At 45.9% G+C, this 15,851-nt stretch overlaps 1 protein-coding gene across 1 annotated transcript in view; it reads left to right on the top strand.

Moving 5' to 3' along the window:
* Positions 1-15,851, top strand: part of SSC4D (scavenger receptor cysteine rich family member with 4 domains) — a 109,512-nt gene that overhangs the window by 75,604 nt on the left and 18,057 nt on the right. Inside the window, exons 5-7 of the mRNA XM_063957167.1 lie at positions 11,681-11,995; positions 13,412-13,492; positions 13,572-13,646. Of these exons, the coding sequence (XP_063813237.1) occupies positions 11,681-11,995; positions 13,412-13,492; positions 13,572-13,646 (471 nt within the window). The remainder of the gene's footprint in view (positions 1-11,680; positions 11,996-13,411; positions 13,493-13,571; positions 13,647-15,851) is intronic.

Here is a 15,851-nt window from a genome sequence, read left to right on the forward strand (position 1 = left end):
GACCTGCCAGCGTGTTACAACAATGGAGGAGGGTGATTTTTCCGGTGTGATCCGTGGTCCCGTTCTCTTCGCTGATGTCAGAACTGTGTACAGGTAATTCGGGTATTGTGCTCAGCGGCACTCCGGGGCTCCTTGGTTACGCGTTTCTCCGCCTTTAGACTCGGCGGCTTCCTCAGGTCTGAGGAAGCCGCCGAGTCTAAAGGCGGAGAAACGCGTAACCAAGGAGCCCCGGAGTGCCGCTGAGCACAATACCCGAATTACCTGTACACAGTTCTGACGTCAGCGAAGAGAACGGGACCACGGATCACACCGGAAAAATCACCCTCCTCCATTGTTGTAACACGCTGGCAGGTCCAGTAGGAGGATCACAGAGGTACAGCACCAGTGCCGTGGGACCCAGGTAACTCTAACATAAGAGACTGTGTATTAAGGAATCCTTTTCAAAGGCTATTTCATTCAGCTGGATCCGTACTGTCACATTGTGGCATATGTGGATGACATTATATCAATCTTTAAAATCTTCATGAAAAATGAAACTATGTTTCCTTCTGGCCAGCAACTATTAACCATCTGAACTATTCCAAGGGATCTTACTACCAAGCGAGGACATTGTGCGATATTAATTTAGCTTGCACAGGTTTTACAAATGTTTCAAGCCAATTAGATTAAATTATCATTGGTATATATTTTTCTCTGGTATTCCATCTCAGTATCAGTTTTAATATTGGTGTTATTAATTGTTTTATTTATTGGTATTTATTATTTTTTTCTTTATCTTTATTTTATTTTTTCCTCTTTTTCTTTTTTCTTATTTTTGTTTTTTATGTCATCAATTAAAAGTTTATTGATTATCTATACCGCTAAATGAGTATCAATTATATGATTAAAGTAAGTCTAAATTTGTAGTAATCCTAGCAGCGCTCCCACTCTGTCTGTTTTTTGTTTCTATCATAATCACGGGGGTTGCAAAACATCCCTTAATGTGGGCAGCAGCAGCAGCTTTACTACTAAAATATTTCTGAAAAGGAATTGTATTAATAGCAGTTTCTCCACCGGTGAATCAGCGCAACACCTATTTTCCAATATTTTTTCTTCTGCAAAAGCCTGATGAGGGGAATGACCTGACTCAGGCTGGCAGTGTCTGAACTGACTTCACGTGTGGCAAGTTCAAAGGGCATCAGAACCTTGCACAACGTTGAAATCATTCTCCACTGCACTTGAGACAGGTGCATTCCACCTACTATATCGTGCTCAATTGTATAGGCTTGAATGGCCTTTTGCTGCTCCTCCAACCTCTGAAGCATATAGAGGGTTGAATTCCACCTCGTTACCACTTCTTGCTTCAGATGATGGCAGGGCAGGTTCAGTAGTTTTTGGTGGTGCTCCAGTTTTCTGTACGTGGTGCCTGTACGCCGAAAGTGTCCCGCAATTCTTCTGGCCACCGACAGCATCTCTTGCACGCCCCTGTCGTTTTTTAAAAAATTCTGCACCACCAAATTCAAGGTATGTGCAAAACATGGGACGTGCTGGAATTGGCCCAGATTTAATGCACACACAATATTGCTGGCGTTGTCCGATGCCACAAATCCACAGGAGAGTCCAATTGGGGTAAGCCATTCCGCGATGATCTTCCTCAGTTGCCGTAAGAGGTTTTCAGCTGTGTGCGTATTCTGGAAAGCGGTGATACAAAGCGTAGCCTGCCTAGGAAAGAGTTGGCGTTTGCGAGATGCTGCTACTGGTGCCGCCGCTGCTGTTCTTGCGGCGGGAGTCCATACATCTACCCAGTGGGCTGTCACAGTCATATAGTCCTGACCCTGCCCTGCTCCACTTGTCCACATGTCCGTGGTTAAGTGGACATTGGGTACAGCTGCATTTTTTAGGACACTGGTGACTCTTTTTCTGAGGTCTGTGTACATTTTTGGTATCGCCTGCCTAGAGAAATGGAACCTAGATGGTATTTGGTACCGGGGACACAGTACCTCCAACAAGTCTCTAGTTGGCTCTGCAGTAATGATGGATACCGGAACCACGTTTCTCACCACCCAGGATGCCAAGGCCTCAGTTATCCGCTTTGCAGTAGGATGACTGCTGTGATATTTCATCTTCCTCGCAAAGGACTGTTGAACAGTCAATTGCTTACTGGAAGTAGTACAAGTGGGCTTACGACTTCCCCTCTGGGATGACCATCGACTCCCAGCGGCAACAACAGCAGCGCCAGCAGCAGTAGGCGTTACACGCAAGGATGCATCGGAGGAATCCCAGGCAGGAGAGGACTCGTCAGAATTGCCAGTGACATGGCCTGCAGGACTATTGGCATTCCTGGGGAAGGAGGAAATTGACACTGAGGGAGTTGGTGGGGTGGTTTGCGTGAGCTTGGTTACAAGAGGAAGGGATTTACTGGTCAGTGGACTGCTTCCGCTGTCACCCAAAGTTTTTGAACTTGTCACTGACTTATTATGAATGCGCTGCAGGTGACGTATAAGGGAGGATGTTCCGAGGTGGTTAACGTCCTTACCCCTACTTATTACAGCTTGACAAAGGGAACACACGGCTTGACACCTGTTGTCCGCATTTCTGGTGAAATACCTCCACACCGAAGAGCTGATTTTTTTGGTATTTTCACCTGGCATGTCAACGGCCATATTCCTCCCACGGACAACAGGTGTCTCCCCGGGTGCCTGACTTAAACAAACCACCTCACCATCAGAATCCTCCTGGTCAATTTCCTCCCCAGCGCCAGCAACACCCATATCCTCCTCATCCTGGTGTACTTCAACACTGACATCTTCAATCTGACTATCAGGAACTGGACTGCGGGTGCTCCTTCCAGCACTTGCAGGGGGCGTGCAAATGGTGGAAGGCGCATGCTCTTCACGTCCAGTGTTGGGAAGGTCAGGCATCGCAACCGACACAATTGGACTCTCCTTGTGGATTTGGGATTTCAAAGAACGCACAGTTCTTTGCGGTGCTTTGCCTTTTGCCAGCTTGAGTCTTTTCAGTTTTCTAGCGAGAGGCTGAGTGCTTCCATCCTCATGTGAAGCTGAACCACTAGCCATGAACATAGGCCAGGGCCTCAGCCGTTCCTTGCCACTCCGTGTGGTAAATGGCATATTGGCAAGTTTACGCTTCTCCTCCGACAATTTTATTTTAGGTTTTGGAGTCCTTTTTTTACTGATATTTGGTGTTTTGGTTTTGACATGCTCTGTACTATGCCATTGGGCATCGGCCTTGGCAGACGACGTTGCTGGCATTTCATCGTCTCGGCCATGACTAGTGGCAGCAGCTTCAGCACGAGGTGGAAGTGGATCTTGATCTTTCCCTAATTTTGGAACCTCAACATTTTTGTTCTCCATATTTTAATAGGCACAACTAAAAGGCACCTCAGGTAAACAATGGAGATGGATGGATTGGATACTAGTATACAATTATGGACGGGCTGCCGAGTGCCGACACAGAGGTAGCCACAGCCGTGAACTACCGCACTGTACTGTGTCTGCTGCTAATATAGACTGGTTGATAAAGAGATAGTATACTCGTAACTAGTATGTATGTATAAAGAAAGAAAAAAAAACCACGGTTAGGTGGTATATACAATTATGGACGGGCTGCCGAGTGCCGACACAGAGGTAGCCACAGCCGTGAACTACCGCACTGTACTGTGTCTGCTGCTAATATATAGACTGGTTGATAAAGAGATAGTATACTCGTAACTAGTATGTATGTATAAAGAAAGAAAAAAAAACCACGGTTAGGTGGTATATACAATTATGGACGGGCTGCCGAGTGCCGACACAGAGGTAGCCACAGCCGTGAACTACCGCACTGTACTGTGTCTGCTGCTAATATATAGACTGGTTGATAAAGAGATAGTATACTCGTAACTAGTATGTATGTATAAAGAAAGAAAAAAAAACCACGGTTAGGTGGTATATACAATTATGGACGGGCTGCCGAGTGCCGACACAGAGGTAGCCACAGCCGTGAACTACCGCACTGTACTGTGTCTGCTGCTAATATATAGACTGGTTGATAAAGAGATAGTATACTCGTAACTAGTATGTATGTATAAAGAAAGAAAAAAAACCACGGTTAGGTCACTGGTATATACAATTATGGACGGGCTGCCGAGTGCCGACACAGAGGTAGCCACAGCCGTGAACTACCGCACTGTACTGTGTCTGCTGCTAATATATAGACTGGTTGATAAAGAGATAGTATACTCGTAACTAGTATGTATGTATAAAGAAAGAAAAAAAAACCACGGTTAGGTGGTATATACAATTATGGACGGGCTGCCGAGTGCCGACACAGAGGTAGCCACAGCCGTGAACTACCGCACTGTACTGTGTCTGCTGCTAATATATAGACTGGTTGATAAAGAGATAGTATACTCGTAACTAGTATGTATGTATAAAGAAAGAAAAAAAAACCACGGTTAGGTGGTATATACAATTATGGACGGGCTGCCGAGTGCCGACACAGAGGTAGCCACAGCCGTGAACTACCGCACTGTACTGTGTCTGCTGCTAATATATAGACTGGTTGATAAAGAGATAGTATACTCGTAACTAGTATGTATGTATAAAGAAAGAAAAAAAAACCACGGTTAGGTGGTATATACAATTATGGACGGGCTGCCGAGTGCCGACACAGAGGTAGCCACAGCCGTGAACTACCGCACTGTACTGTGTCTGCTGCTAATATATAGACTGGTTGATAAAGAGATAGTATACTCGTAACTAGTATGTATGTATAAAGAAAGAAAAAAAACCACGGTTAGGTCACTGGTATATACAATTATGGACGGGCTGCCGAGTGCCGACACAGAGGTAGCCACAGCCGTGAACTACCGCACTGTACTGTGTCTGCTGCTAATATATAGACTGGTTGATAAAGAGATAGTATACTCGTAACTAGTATGTATGTATAAAGAAAGAAAAAAAAACCACGGTTAGGTGGTATATACAATTATGGACGGGCTGCCGAGTGCCGACACAGAGGTAGCCACAGCCGTGAACTACCGCACTGTACTGTGTCTGCTGCTAATATATAGACTGGTTGATAAAGAGATAGTATACTCGTAACTAGTATGTATGTATAAAGAAAGAAAAAAAAACCACGGTTAGGTCACTGGTATATACAATTATGGACGGGCTGCCGAGTGCCGACACAGAGGTAGCCACAGCCGTGAACTACCGCACTGTACTGTGTCTGCTGCTAATATAGACTGGTTGATAAAGAGATAGTATACTACTAATATTATATACTGGTGGTCAGGTCACTGGTCACTAGTCACACTGGCAGTGGCACTCCTGCAGCAAAAGTGTGCACTGTTTAATTTTAATATAATATTATGTACTCCTGGCTCCTGCTATAACCTATAACTGGCACTGCAGTAGTGCTCCCCAGTCTCCCCCACAATTATAAGCTGTGTGAGCTGAGCAGTCAGACAGATATATAATATATATAGATGATGCAGCACACTGGCCTGAGCCTGAGCAGTGCACACAGATATGGTATGTGACTGACTGAGTCACTGTGTGTATCGCTTTTTTCAGGCAGAGAACGGATATATTAAATAAACTGCACTGTGTGTCTGGTGGTCACTCACTATATAATATATTATGTACTCCTGGCTCCTGCTATAACCTATAACTGGCACTGCAGTAGTGCTCCCCAGTCTCCCCCACAATTATAAGCTGTGTGAGCTGAGCAGTCAGACAGATATATATAATATTATATATAGATAATAGATGATGCAGCACACTGGCCTGAGCCTGAGCAGTGCACACAGATATGGTATGTGACTGAGTCACTGTGTGCTGTGTATCGCTTTTTTCAGGCAGAGAACGGATTATATTATGTACTCCTGGCTCCTGCTATAACCTATAACTGGCACTGCAGTAGTGCTCCCCAGTCTCCCCCACAATTATAAGCTGTGTGAGCTGAGCAGTCAGACAGATATATATAATATTATATATAGATAATAGATGATGCAGCACACTGGCCTGAGCCTGAGCAGTGCACACAGATATGGTATGTGACTGAGTCACTGTGTGCTGTGTATCGCTTTTTTCAGGCAGAGAACGGATTATAAATAAAAGTGGTGGTCACTGGTCACTATCAGCAAAACTCTGCACTGTACACTACTGAGTACTCCTAATGCTCCCCAAAATTAGTAAATCAAGTGTCTCTCTAATCTATTCTAATTCTAAACGGAGAGGACGCCAGCCACGTCCTCTCCCTATCAATCTCAATGCACGTGTGAAAATGGCGGCGACGCGCGGCTCCTTATATAGAATCCGAGTCTCGCGATAGAATCCGAGCCTCGCGAGAATCCGACAGCGTCATGATGACGTTCGGGCGCGCTCGGGTTAACCGAGCAAGGCGGGAAGATCCGAGTCGCTCGGACCCGTGAAAAAAAACATGAAGTTCTGGCGGGTTCGGATTCAGAGAAACCGAACCCGCTCATCTCTAGCCAAAACGCGTTCGAACCCAAAACACGGCCGCGGAACCGAACCCAAAACCAAAACACAAAACCCGAAAAATTTCAGGCGCTCATCTCTATATAGGAGGAGTACAGTGCAGAGTTTTGCTGACCAGTGACCACTAGTATTATACGTTCTCTGCCTGAAAAACGCTCCATATCTGTGCTCAGTGTGTTGCATATATCTGTGCTCACACTGCTTTATTGTGGGGACTGGGGACCACCAGTATTATATAGGAGGAGTACAGTGCAGAGTTTTGCTGACCAGTGACCACCAGTATTATACGTTCTCTGCCTGAAAAACGCTCCATATCTGTGCTCAGTGTGCTGCATATATCTGTGCTCACACTGCTTTATTGTGGGGACTGGGGACCACCAGTATTATATAGGAGGAGTACAGTGCAGAGTTTTGCTGACCAGTGACCACCAGTATTATACGTACTTTGCCTGAAAAACGCTTCATATCTGTGCTGCATTGTAGTATATAGTAGGAGTACAGTGCATAATTTTGCTGACCACCGGTATATAATATATAGGAGTACGGTACAGAAGGCCACTGCTCTACCTACCTCTGTGTCGTCAAGTATACTATCCATCCACACCTGTGGTGCATTTCAGTTTTGCACAGTTTGCTGACCACCAGTATATAATATATAGCAGTACGGTACAGTAGGCCACTGCTCTACCTACCTCTGTGTCGTCAAGTATACTATCCATCCATACCTGTGGTGCATTTCAGTTTTGCAGTTTGCTGACCACCAGTATATAATATATAGCAGTACGGTACAGTAGGCCACTGCTCTACCTACCTCTGTGTCGTCAAGTATACTATCCATCCATACCTGTGGTGCATTTCAGTTGTGCGCAGTATATATAGTAGTAGGCCATTGCTATTGATACTGGCATATAATTCCACACATTAAAAAATGGAGAACAAAAATGTGGAGGGTAAAATAGGGAAAGATCAAGATCCACTTCCACCTCGTGCTGAAGCTGCTGCCACTAGTCATGGCCGAGACGATGAAATGCCATCAACGTCGTCTGCCAAGGTCGATGCCCAATGTCATAGTAGAGAGCATGTAAAATCCAAAAAAATAAAGCTCAGTAAAATGACCCAAAAATCTAAATCAAAATCGTCTGAGGAGAAGCATAAACTTGCCAATGTGCCATTTACGACACGGAGTGGCAAGGAACGGCTGAGGCCCTGGCCTATGTTCAAGGCTAGTGGTTCAGCTTCACCTGAGGATGGAAGCACTCATCCTCCTGCTAGAAAACTTAAAAGAGTTAAGATGGCAAAAGCACAGCAAAGAACTGTGCGTTCTTCTAAATCACAAATCCCCAAGGAGAGTCCAATTGTGTCGGTTGCGATGCCTGACCTTCCCAACACTGGACGGGAAGAGGTTGCGCCTTCCACCATTTGCACGCCCCCTGCAAGTGCTGGAAGGAGCACCCGCAGTCCAGTTCCTGATAGTCAAATTGAAGATGTCACTGTTGAAGTACACCAGGATGAGGATATGGGTGTTCCTGGCGCTGGGGAGGAAATTGACAAGGAGGATTCTGATGGTGAGGTGGTTTGTTTAAGTCAGGCACCCGGGGAGACACCTGTTGTCCGTGGGACGAATATGGCCATTGACATGCCTGGTAAAAATACAAAAAAAATCAGCTCTTCGGTGTGGAATTATTTCAACAGAAATGCAGACAACTGGTGTCAAGCCGTGTGTTGCCTTTGTCAAGCTGTAATAAGTAGGGGTAAGGACGTTAACCACCTAGGAACATCCTCCCTTATACGTCACCTGGACCACATTCATCAGAAGTCAGTGACAAGTTCAAAAACTTTGGATGACAGCGGAAGCAGTGCACTGACCACTAAATCCCTTCCTCTTGTAACCAAGCTCCTGCAAACCACACCACCAACTCCCTCAGTGTCAATTTCCTCCTTAGACAGGAAAGCCAATAGTCCTGCAGGCCATGTCACTGTCAAGCCATGTCACTGTCAAGTCTGACGAGTCCTCTCCTGCCTGGGATTCCTCCGATGCATCCTTGAGTGTAACGCCTACTGCTGCTGGCGCTGCTATTGTTGCTGCTGGGAGTCGATCGTCATCCCAGAGGGGAAGTCGGAAGACCACTTGTACTACTTCCAGTAAGCAATTGACTGTCCAACAGTCCTTTGCGAGGAAGATGAAATATCACAGCAGTCATCCTGCTGCAAAGCGGATAACTCAGGCCTTGGCAGCCTGGGTGGTGAGAAACGTGTTTCCGGTATCCACCGGTAATTCACAGGCAACTACAGACTTGATTGAGGTACTGTGTCCCCGGTACCAAATACCATCTAGGTTCCATTTCTCTAGGCAGGCGATACCGAAAATGTACACAGACGTCAGAAAAAGAGTAACCAGTGTCCTAAAAAATGCAGTTGTACCCAATGTCCACTTAACCATGGACATGTGGACAAATGGAGCAGGGCAGACTCAGGACTATATGACTGTGACAGCCCACTGGGTAGATGTATTGCCTCCCGCAGCAAGAACAGCAGCGGCGGCACCAGTAGCAGCATCTCGCAAACGCCAACTCGTTCCTAGGCAGGCTACGCTTTGTATCACCGCTTTCCATAAGAGGCACACAGCTGACAACCTCTTACGGAAACTGAGGAACATCATCGCAGAATGGCTTACCCCAATTGGACTCTCCTGGGGATTTGTGACATCGGACAACGCCACCAATATTGTGCGTGCATTACATCTGGGCAAATTCCAGCACGTCCCATGTTTTGCACATACATTGAATTTGGTGATGCAGAATTATTTAAAAAACGACAGGGGCGTGCAAGAGATGCTGTCGGTGGCCCGAAGAATTGCGGGCCACTTTCGGCATTCAGCCACCGCGTGCCGAAGACTGGAGCACCAGCAAACAGTCCTGAACCTGCCTGCCATCATCTGAAGCAAGAGGTGGTAACGAGGTGGAATTCAACCCTCTATATGCTTCAGAGGATGGAGGAGCAGCAAAAGGCCATTCAAGCCTATACATCTGCCTACGATATAGGCAAAGGAGGGGGAATGCACCTGACTCAAGCGCAGTGGAGAATGATTTCAACGTGGTGCAAGGTTCTGCAACCCTTTGAACTTGCCACACGTGAAGTCAGTTCAGACACTGCCAGCCTGAGTCAGGTCATTCCCCTCGTCAGGCTTTTGCAGAAGAAGCTGGAGACATTGAAGGAGGAGCTAAAACAGAGCGATTCCGCTAGGCATGTGGGACTTGTGGATGGAGCCCTTAATTCGCGAGGAAAAGGCTAAGAATTCCGAGCCCACCCGCTGGCGGTGATGCAGGGCAGTCTGGAGCGAGTGCTGACATCTGGTCCGGACTGAAGGACCTGCCAACGATTACTGACGTGTCGTCTACTGTCACTGCATATGATTCTGTCACCATTGAAAGAATGGTGGAGGATTATATGAGTGACCGCATCCAAGTAGGCACGACAGACAGTCCGTACGTATACTGGCAGGAAAAAGAGGCAATTTGGAGGCCCTTGCAGAAACTGGCTTTATTTTACCTAAGTTGCCCCACTTCCAGTGTGTACTCCGAAAGAGTGTTTAGTGCAGCCGCTCACCTTGTCAGCAATCGGCGTACGAGGTTACTTCCAGAAAATGTGGAGAAGATGATGTTCATCTGTTCATCAAAATGAATTATAATGAATTCCTCCATGGAGACATTCACCAGCAGCAATTGCCTCCAGAAAGTACACAGGGACCTGAGATGGTGGATTCCAGTGGGGACGAATTAATAATCTGTGAGGAGGGGGATGTACACAGTGAAAGGGGTGAGGAATCGGACTATGAGGAGGAGGAGGTGGACATCTTGCCTCTGTAGAGCCAGTTTGTGCAAGGAGAGATTGATTGCTTCTTTTTTGGTGGGGGCCCAAACCAACCAGTCATTTCAGTCACAGTCGTGTGGCAGATCCTGTCGCTGAAATGATGGGTTCGTTAAAGTGTGCATGTCCTGTATATACAACATAAGGGTGGGTGGGAGGGCCCAAGGACAATTCCATCTTGCACCTCTTTTTTCTTTCATTTTTCTTTGCATCATGTGCTGTTTGGGGACTATTATTTTGAAGTGCCATCCTGCCTGACACTGCAGTGCCACTCCTAGATGGGCCAGGTGTTTGTGTCGGCCACTTGTGATGCTTAGCTAAGCCATCCAGCGACCTTGGTGCACCACTTTTTTTCTTTGCATCATGTGCTGTTTGGGGACTATTTTTTAAATCTGCCATCCTGTCTGACACTGCAGTGCCACTCCTAGATGGGCCAGGTGTTTGTGTCGGCCACTTGGGTCACTTAGCTTAGTCACACAGCTACCTCATTGCTCCTCTATTTTTCTTTGCATCATGTGCTGTTTGGGGACTATTTTTTTGAAGTGTCATCCTGCCTGACACTGCAGTGCCACTCCTAGATGGGCCAGGTGTTTGTGTCGGCCACTTGTGTCGCTTAGCTTAGCCATCCAGCGACCTTGGTGCACCTCTTTTTTTTCTTTGCATCATGTGCTGTTTGGGGACTATTTTTTTGAAGTGCCATCCTGCCTGACACTGCAGTGTCACACCTAGATGGGCCAGGTGTTTGTCGGCCACTTGGGTCGCTAAGCTTAGCCATCCAGCGACCTCGGTGCAAATTTTAGGACTAAAAATAATATTGTGAGGTGTTCAGAATAGACTGAAAATGAGTGTAAATTCTGGTTATTGAGGTTAATAATACTATAGGATCAAAATGACCCCCAAATTCTATGATTTAAGCTGTTTTTGAGGGTTTTTTGGAAAAAAACACCCGAATCCAAAACACACCCGAATCCGACAAAAAATTTTCAGGGAGGTTTTGCCAAAACGCGTCCGAATCCAAAACACGGCCGCGGAACCGAATCCAAAACCAAAACACAAAACCCGAAAAATTTCCGGTGCACATTACTAGTAATGATGCATTTGAGAAAAAAGGATGTAACTCTACCTATTCAAATCAATGTACATACTCCGCAATGTTATACATTTGTAATCTTCTTAGCAATCCTTTGTTTGCCCTGGAGTGTATTGTAGGTTTTATAAGAGCTTGATAATAGCTGCTTTCTGCTAATTGTATTAACTTGCCTGTGCTGTGCAGTTGTTGCAAACTGAGTAATTTAGTTGGGCAATAACTGTTCATTTCATAATTTCAGGTGATGGCAGCATCAGGTTGGTCAATGGAGCTGACTCCTGCCAAGGAAGAGTCGAAATCTTCTACAAGGGAAACTGGGGTACAGTGTGCGATGATGACTGGGGAATAAAGGATGCAAGTGTTGTATGCAGGCAACTTAGCTGTGGTCAAGCCTCGGACTACAAGAGCAATGCTTATTTTGGTTATGGAACTGGCCTAATATTACTGGATAATGTAAACTGTGATGGGTCAGAGCCTCACCTGTCAGCTTGCTACAGCCTTGGTTGGGGAATTCACAACTGTGGCCACCATGAAGATGCTGGGATCATTTGTGCTGGTAAATTGCAACACTGTTTGATGGCTAATGATCATTTAAGATACGTGATTAATTGAAATTACAATAATCACCTGTTGTTAACAATAACATCTTCCTTTTGTTGCCCTACATTATATACATTTTAGTAAATGGTACTGAATGTAATAACAAAGAAAAGTAATATAGATATAGGTAGGCCCGGACTGGCCATCTGGCACTTACGGCAAAAGCCAGAAAGGCCGATGGCCTGATGGGCCAGTCCAGCCACACAAAAAGATGGGATGGCCAACCAGCTCCGCTTCCCTGTGCTCATCCGCCCAACATAGAGAGACGGGCCGTGCCTTGAGACTACTCCCCCGTGAGCCTTGGCCATGTATGCCGGGGAAACAGCCCTAGTCCATCCCCTGGATGCAGGCATGGTGCACTTCACCAGAGAGCTGGTAAGTCATTAAGGGGGAGGTTTAACAGCTTTTAGAGTACCAACCCATCAGTTTCTAACTAATTTTTGTAGCAAAGACTGTAAAATGACAGCTACTGATTGGTTGGTACTTTATCGCTTTCCACTTAATCTCTGTCAGAGATTTGATATATCTTCCCTTTGACTGTTCATTGTTCAGAAATTCTACCCTGCTAATATTTAGCAGGGTATATAAAATATGATGTTACTGTATATGTTAAATATTTATAACCCATATCTATTATTGCTTTGTGATTCTAGTAAATAACTAATATCCCTTTCACACCGCACAAATAACCCGGTATCGACGCGGCATATTGCAGTCAGCGTGCGGTGTAAAAGCGCCATAGCTGAAATCCTGGGTCACCTGACCCGGCAGTTTCACTTGGGAATAAAGCAGTGTTATTCCGCGATACCACACGGCGCTACTGTTAAATATATATGTATAAACTATAAACCATATATGCACTTGGGGTTTTTTTGGTGAAAGCTCCATTGTGATATTATTGGCAGCCACTATTCTTTGTGAGCGCGGTTGAGACCACTTTCTTTGTTACAGTGTTATTCCGGGGATGAATACCGGGTCAATGGCAGCATTAAACGGGCTCTTGGGTTGCATCCACTACAACAGGAAGAGACGGCGCAGATATGATCTCATCTCCCAGCGCCGCCTCTGCCCCCGCTGCTATGGCAACCCGCCTGGCATATCTCTAGGTCGGGAAAGCCAGCAGCAGCGTCCAATGCCGGATCCCACCCGGGAAGGACCCGTTTCCAATTCCCGGGTGGGATCCGTCATTGGCAGTGTGAAAGGAGTATTACAGTGATAATGGCTCGTATGGGTGCCAAAAGGCAATTAGATCTTCAGTAACACACTTTTCTTCCTCCTCAGTTCTATTCAACTAAGTGCTTTTGTTATTATGCATCTTTAATGAATTGTCAAAGGATATTACGTGTTGATGTACTAATGTATTATTATCCAGGGCTTGGTATCTCAACTACGACTCCAAACACCACTCCTTCAGCTCACAATTCTGCAGAGTCACTCACTGACACAGCAACAGGTATGAAATAAATTCATTTCCTCTCTATGCCAGTAGGATTGTGTACAGGCTGTAACTTGTTATTTCCCCCTCTTTATAGTTACATGGGGTGGGGGCCTGCATTCTCCTGAAACTGATTTGATCACCACTGCATTTTTTCAACTAGGAAGAAAAAGTAAGTTTTTTTTTTTGTGTTTACCAGTACATCTGTTATATTTGCATAATAATAAATATTTCAATTATATCTGAAAGAAGCGTAAAGGTGGGTACATACTAGGCTATGTGCTCAGTGAGCAACGTTGCCTAGTTTTTTCCCTCCCGGACTGGGCCGCCCGACAGCAGGCATACACACTAATGATATCGCACAGTGACATCATGCCGCAGCCAGGTGGAGCATGCAGGTTTGGACAATGAGTCCAAATTGAGCTGCATGCATGGCTGACACTGAGGGACGTTACTGACCCTCGCAGCGGCGCACCGGTCGGCAGCAGCGGCATACACACTGGGCGATATAGTAATTGACGATGCTCAGGAAGGGTCAAAATGAGCGACGCCGTTTACTTTATCGCTAAGTGTGTAACCACCTTAAGTGTACAAAACAAAAGAGATATGTAGATGTTTGGAAGAAAATCTTTGTGTACTGTAGGTGCTTTTTCAGTGACGAGCTGACATGAGAGCAGTATGATGAACACCTGACCTAATAGTTACTCTCTTAACAAATGAAAATATATACGCTGATTATACAGTGGCGATTTAGGGCCTAATTTAGAGTTGTACGCTATGCCGATGTTTTTGCAATTGAGCGATTATCGGCAGACTGCGCATGGTTATCGGCAGACTGCGCATGTGCTGCAATCACACTGCACATGCGCAAAGGTATCTTTGTGAATGTATCTGCAATGAGGATTCAGTCGCAAAGTGATTGACTGGAAGTGACCGTTTGGTGGTGGTAACATAGGGTTAGCGGGGAGTGGTTGTAAAAATGCAGGCGTGTCATGTCCGTTACGGGGTGTGTACGTGATGTCAGCTGCGAGTTCCTGCATACATGGCGTCTGCGTGACTACTGCTGCATCTAGTCTGGGTAGCCATAGACCTAGCCGAGCAGTCAGTGTTTAACGTTTTTGCATATAGGCTGCAAATGTTTATGCAAATTGTAAATTAGTTGCATTGACTCCGGTGGGCGTCTATTTAAATTTCTTGGTTCGGCAGCTTCATTTGCTAACATTAGCAGTTGTGTAGCATAGAAAATTTGCTGTTGTATTAACGTAGAACTCTGAATTAGTCCATAAATTCACTATTAGAGAATTCATATCTTCCAATTTTCGGCTCTGATAGATCTGAACTGCCGTGTGCTGGAGGCACATGTGACATGAAAAGGGTTGTGACCTCGAATGAGCGTGGGCATGGCCTCACAGCATGACCCTGTTTTCAGCATTTTGGGGGTTTGCCCAGCACTCCCCAAGCAACTGGGCAGCCCCCGGCTCCCCTCCCTGCACTGAATAGATACCTATTCAGGGATCACTCGCTGCTTTGCAGAGCGGAGTAGCGAGTGATCAAAAGCACCCACAACCTCCTCCTCCCCCACCCATGGGACACTGCCTCCTCCCCCACCCATGGGAGTCTGCCGTGACTCAAGGCTGGTAGGCTGCGGGTCGTTGGGGGAGGCGTAGGTTAAGTTTAGGCTATGGGGGGTGGGTTAACGTTAGGCTGCAGGAAAGAAGGGTTAGGGGGGTTGGGGGGTTGGGGTTACAAAAATTACCAAGTAGGTGTCTGGATCCTGAGCGTCGGGATGCCACTGTCGGTATTGACTGCTGGCATCCCAAACGCCGGGATCCGATACCATCCCAAATAGTTTCACTGTATTCTGAATACTTGAACACATTTAGGGGGAATTCAAATGTTTAAAAAGTCGATTGGGTGTCTGTGTTTTTCTGTCTATTAGATAGGAAAAAACAGACACCCAACTGACTTTTCAAACAATTGAATACCCCCCATAGTATCCAAATATAGGAGTTTGACATTTATAGACTGAGCAAACCCATAGCACACACTTCTTCCTTAACAATTAGCTTTACACTGAACTCTGTCAGGTATATATTAACTGGAGATCAGGGCAGTACTGTCCATTCCAGAAGGACTGATGGCCTGGAGGGCCAGTCCGGTCGCACGGCACACATAGACTGGGGCTGGCCGAGCAGCTCTGCCTCCCAGCACTCTGCTTGGCCGCCGAGCATACAGAGATAAAGGGGCGAATCCATATTCTGCCTCCAGAAATTTTTAATTGTACCATATTCATTATTTTCAGATTGTAATTGCGCTAACGTTTAGTACCGTGTTCTATCAAGTGTTACACATGAGAAACATGTTTCTTATAAACCTA

The sequence above is a fragment of the Pseudophryne corroboree genome, chromosome 2 (genome assembly GCF_028390025.1).
Source record: "Pseudophryne corroboree isolate aPseCor3 chromosome 2, aPseCor3.hap2, whole genome shotgun sequence".
Lineage (NCBI taxonomy): Eukaryota > Metazoa > Chordata > Amphibia > Anura > Myobatrachidae > Pseudophryne > Pseudophryne corroboree.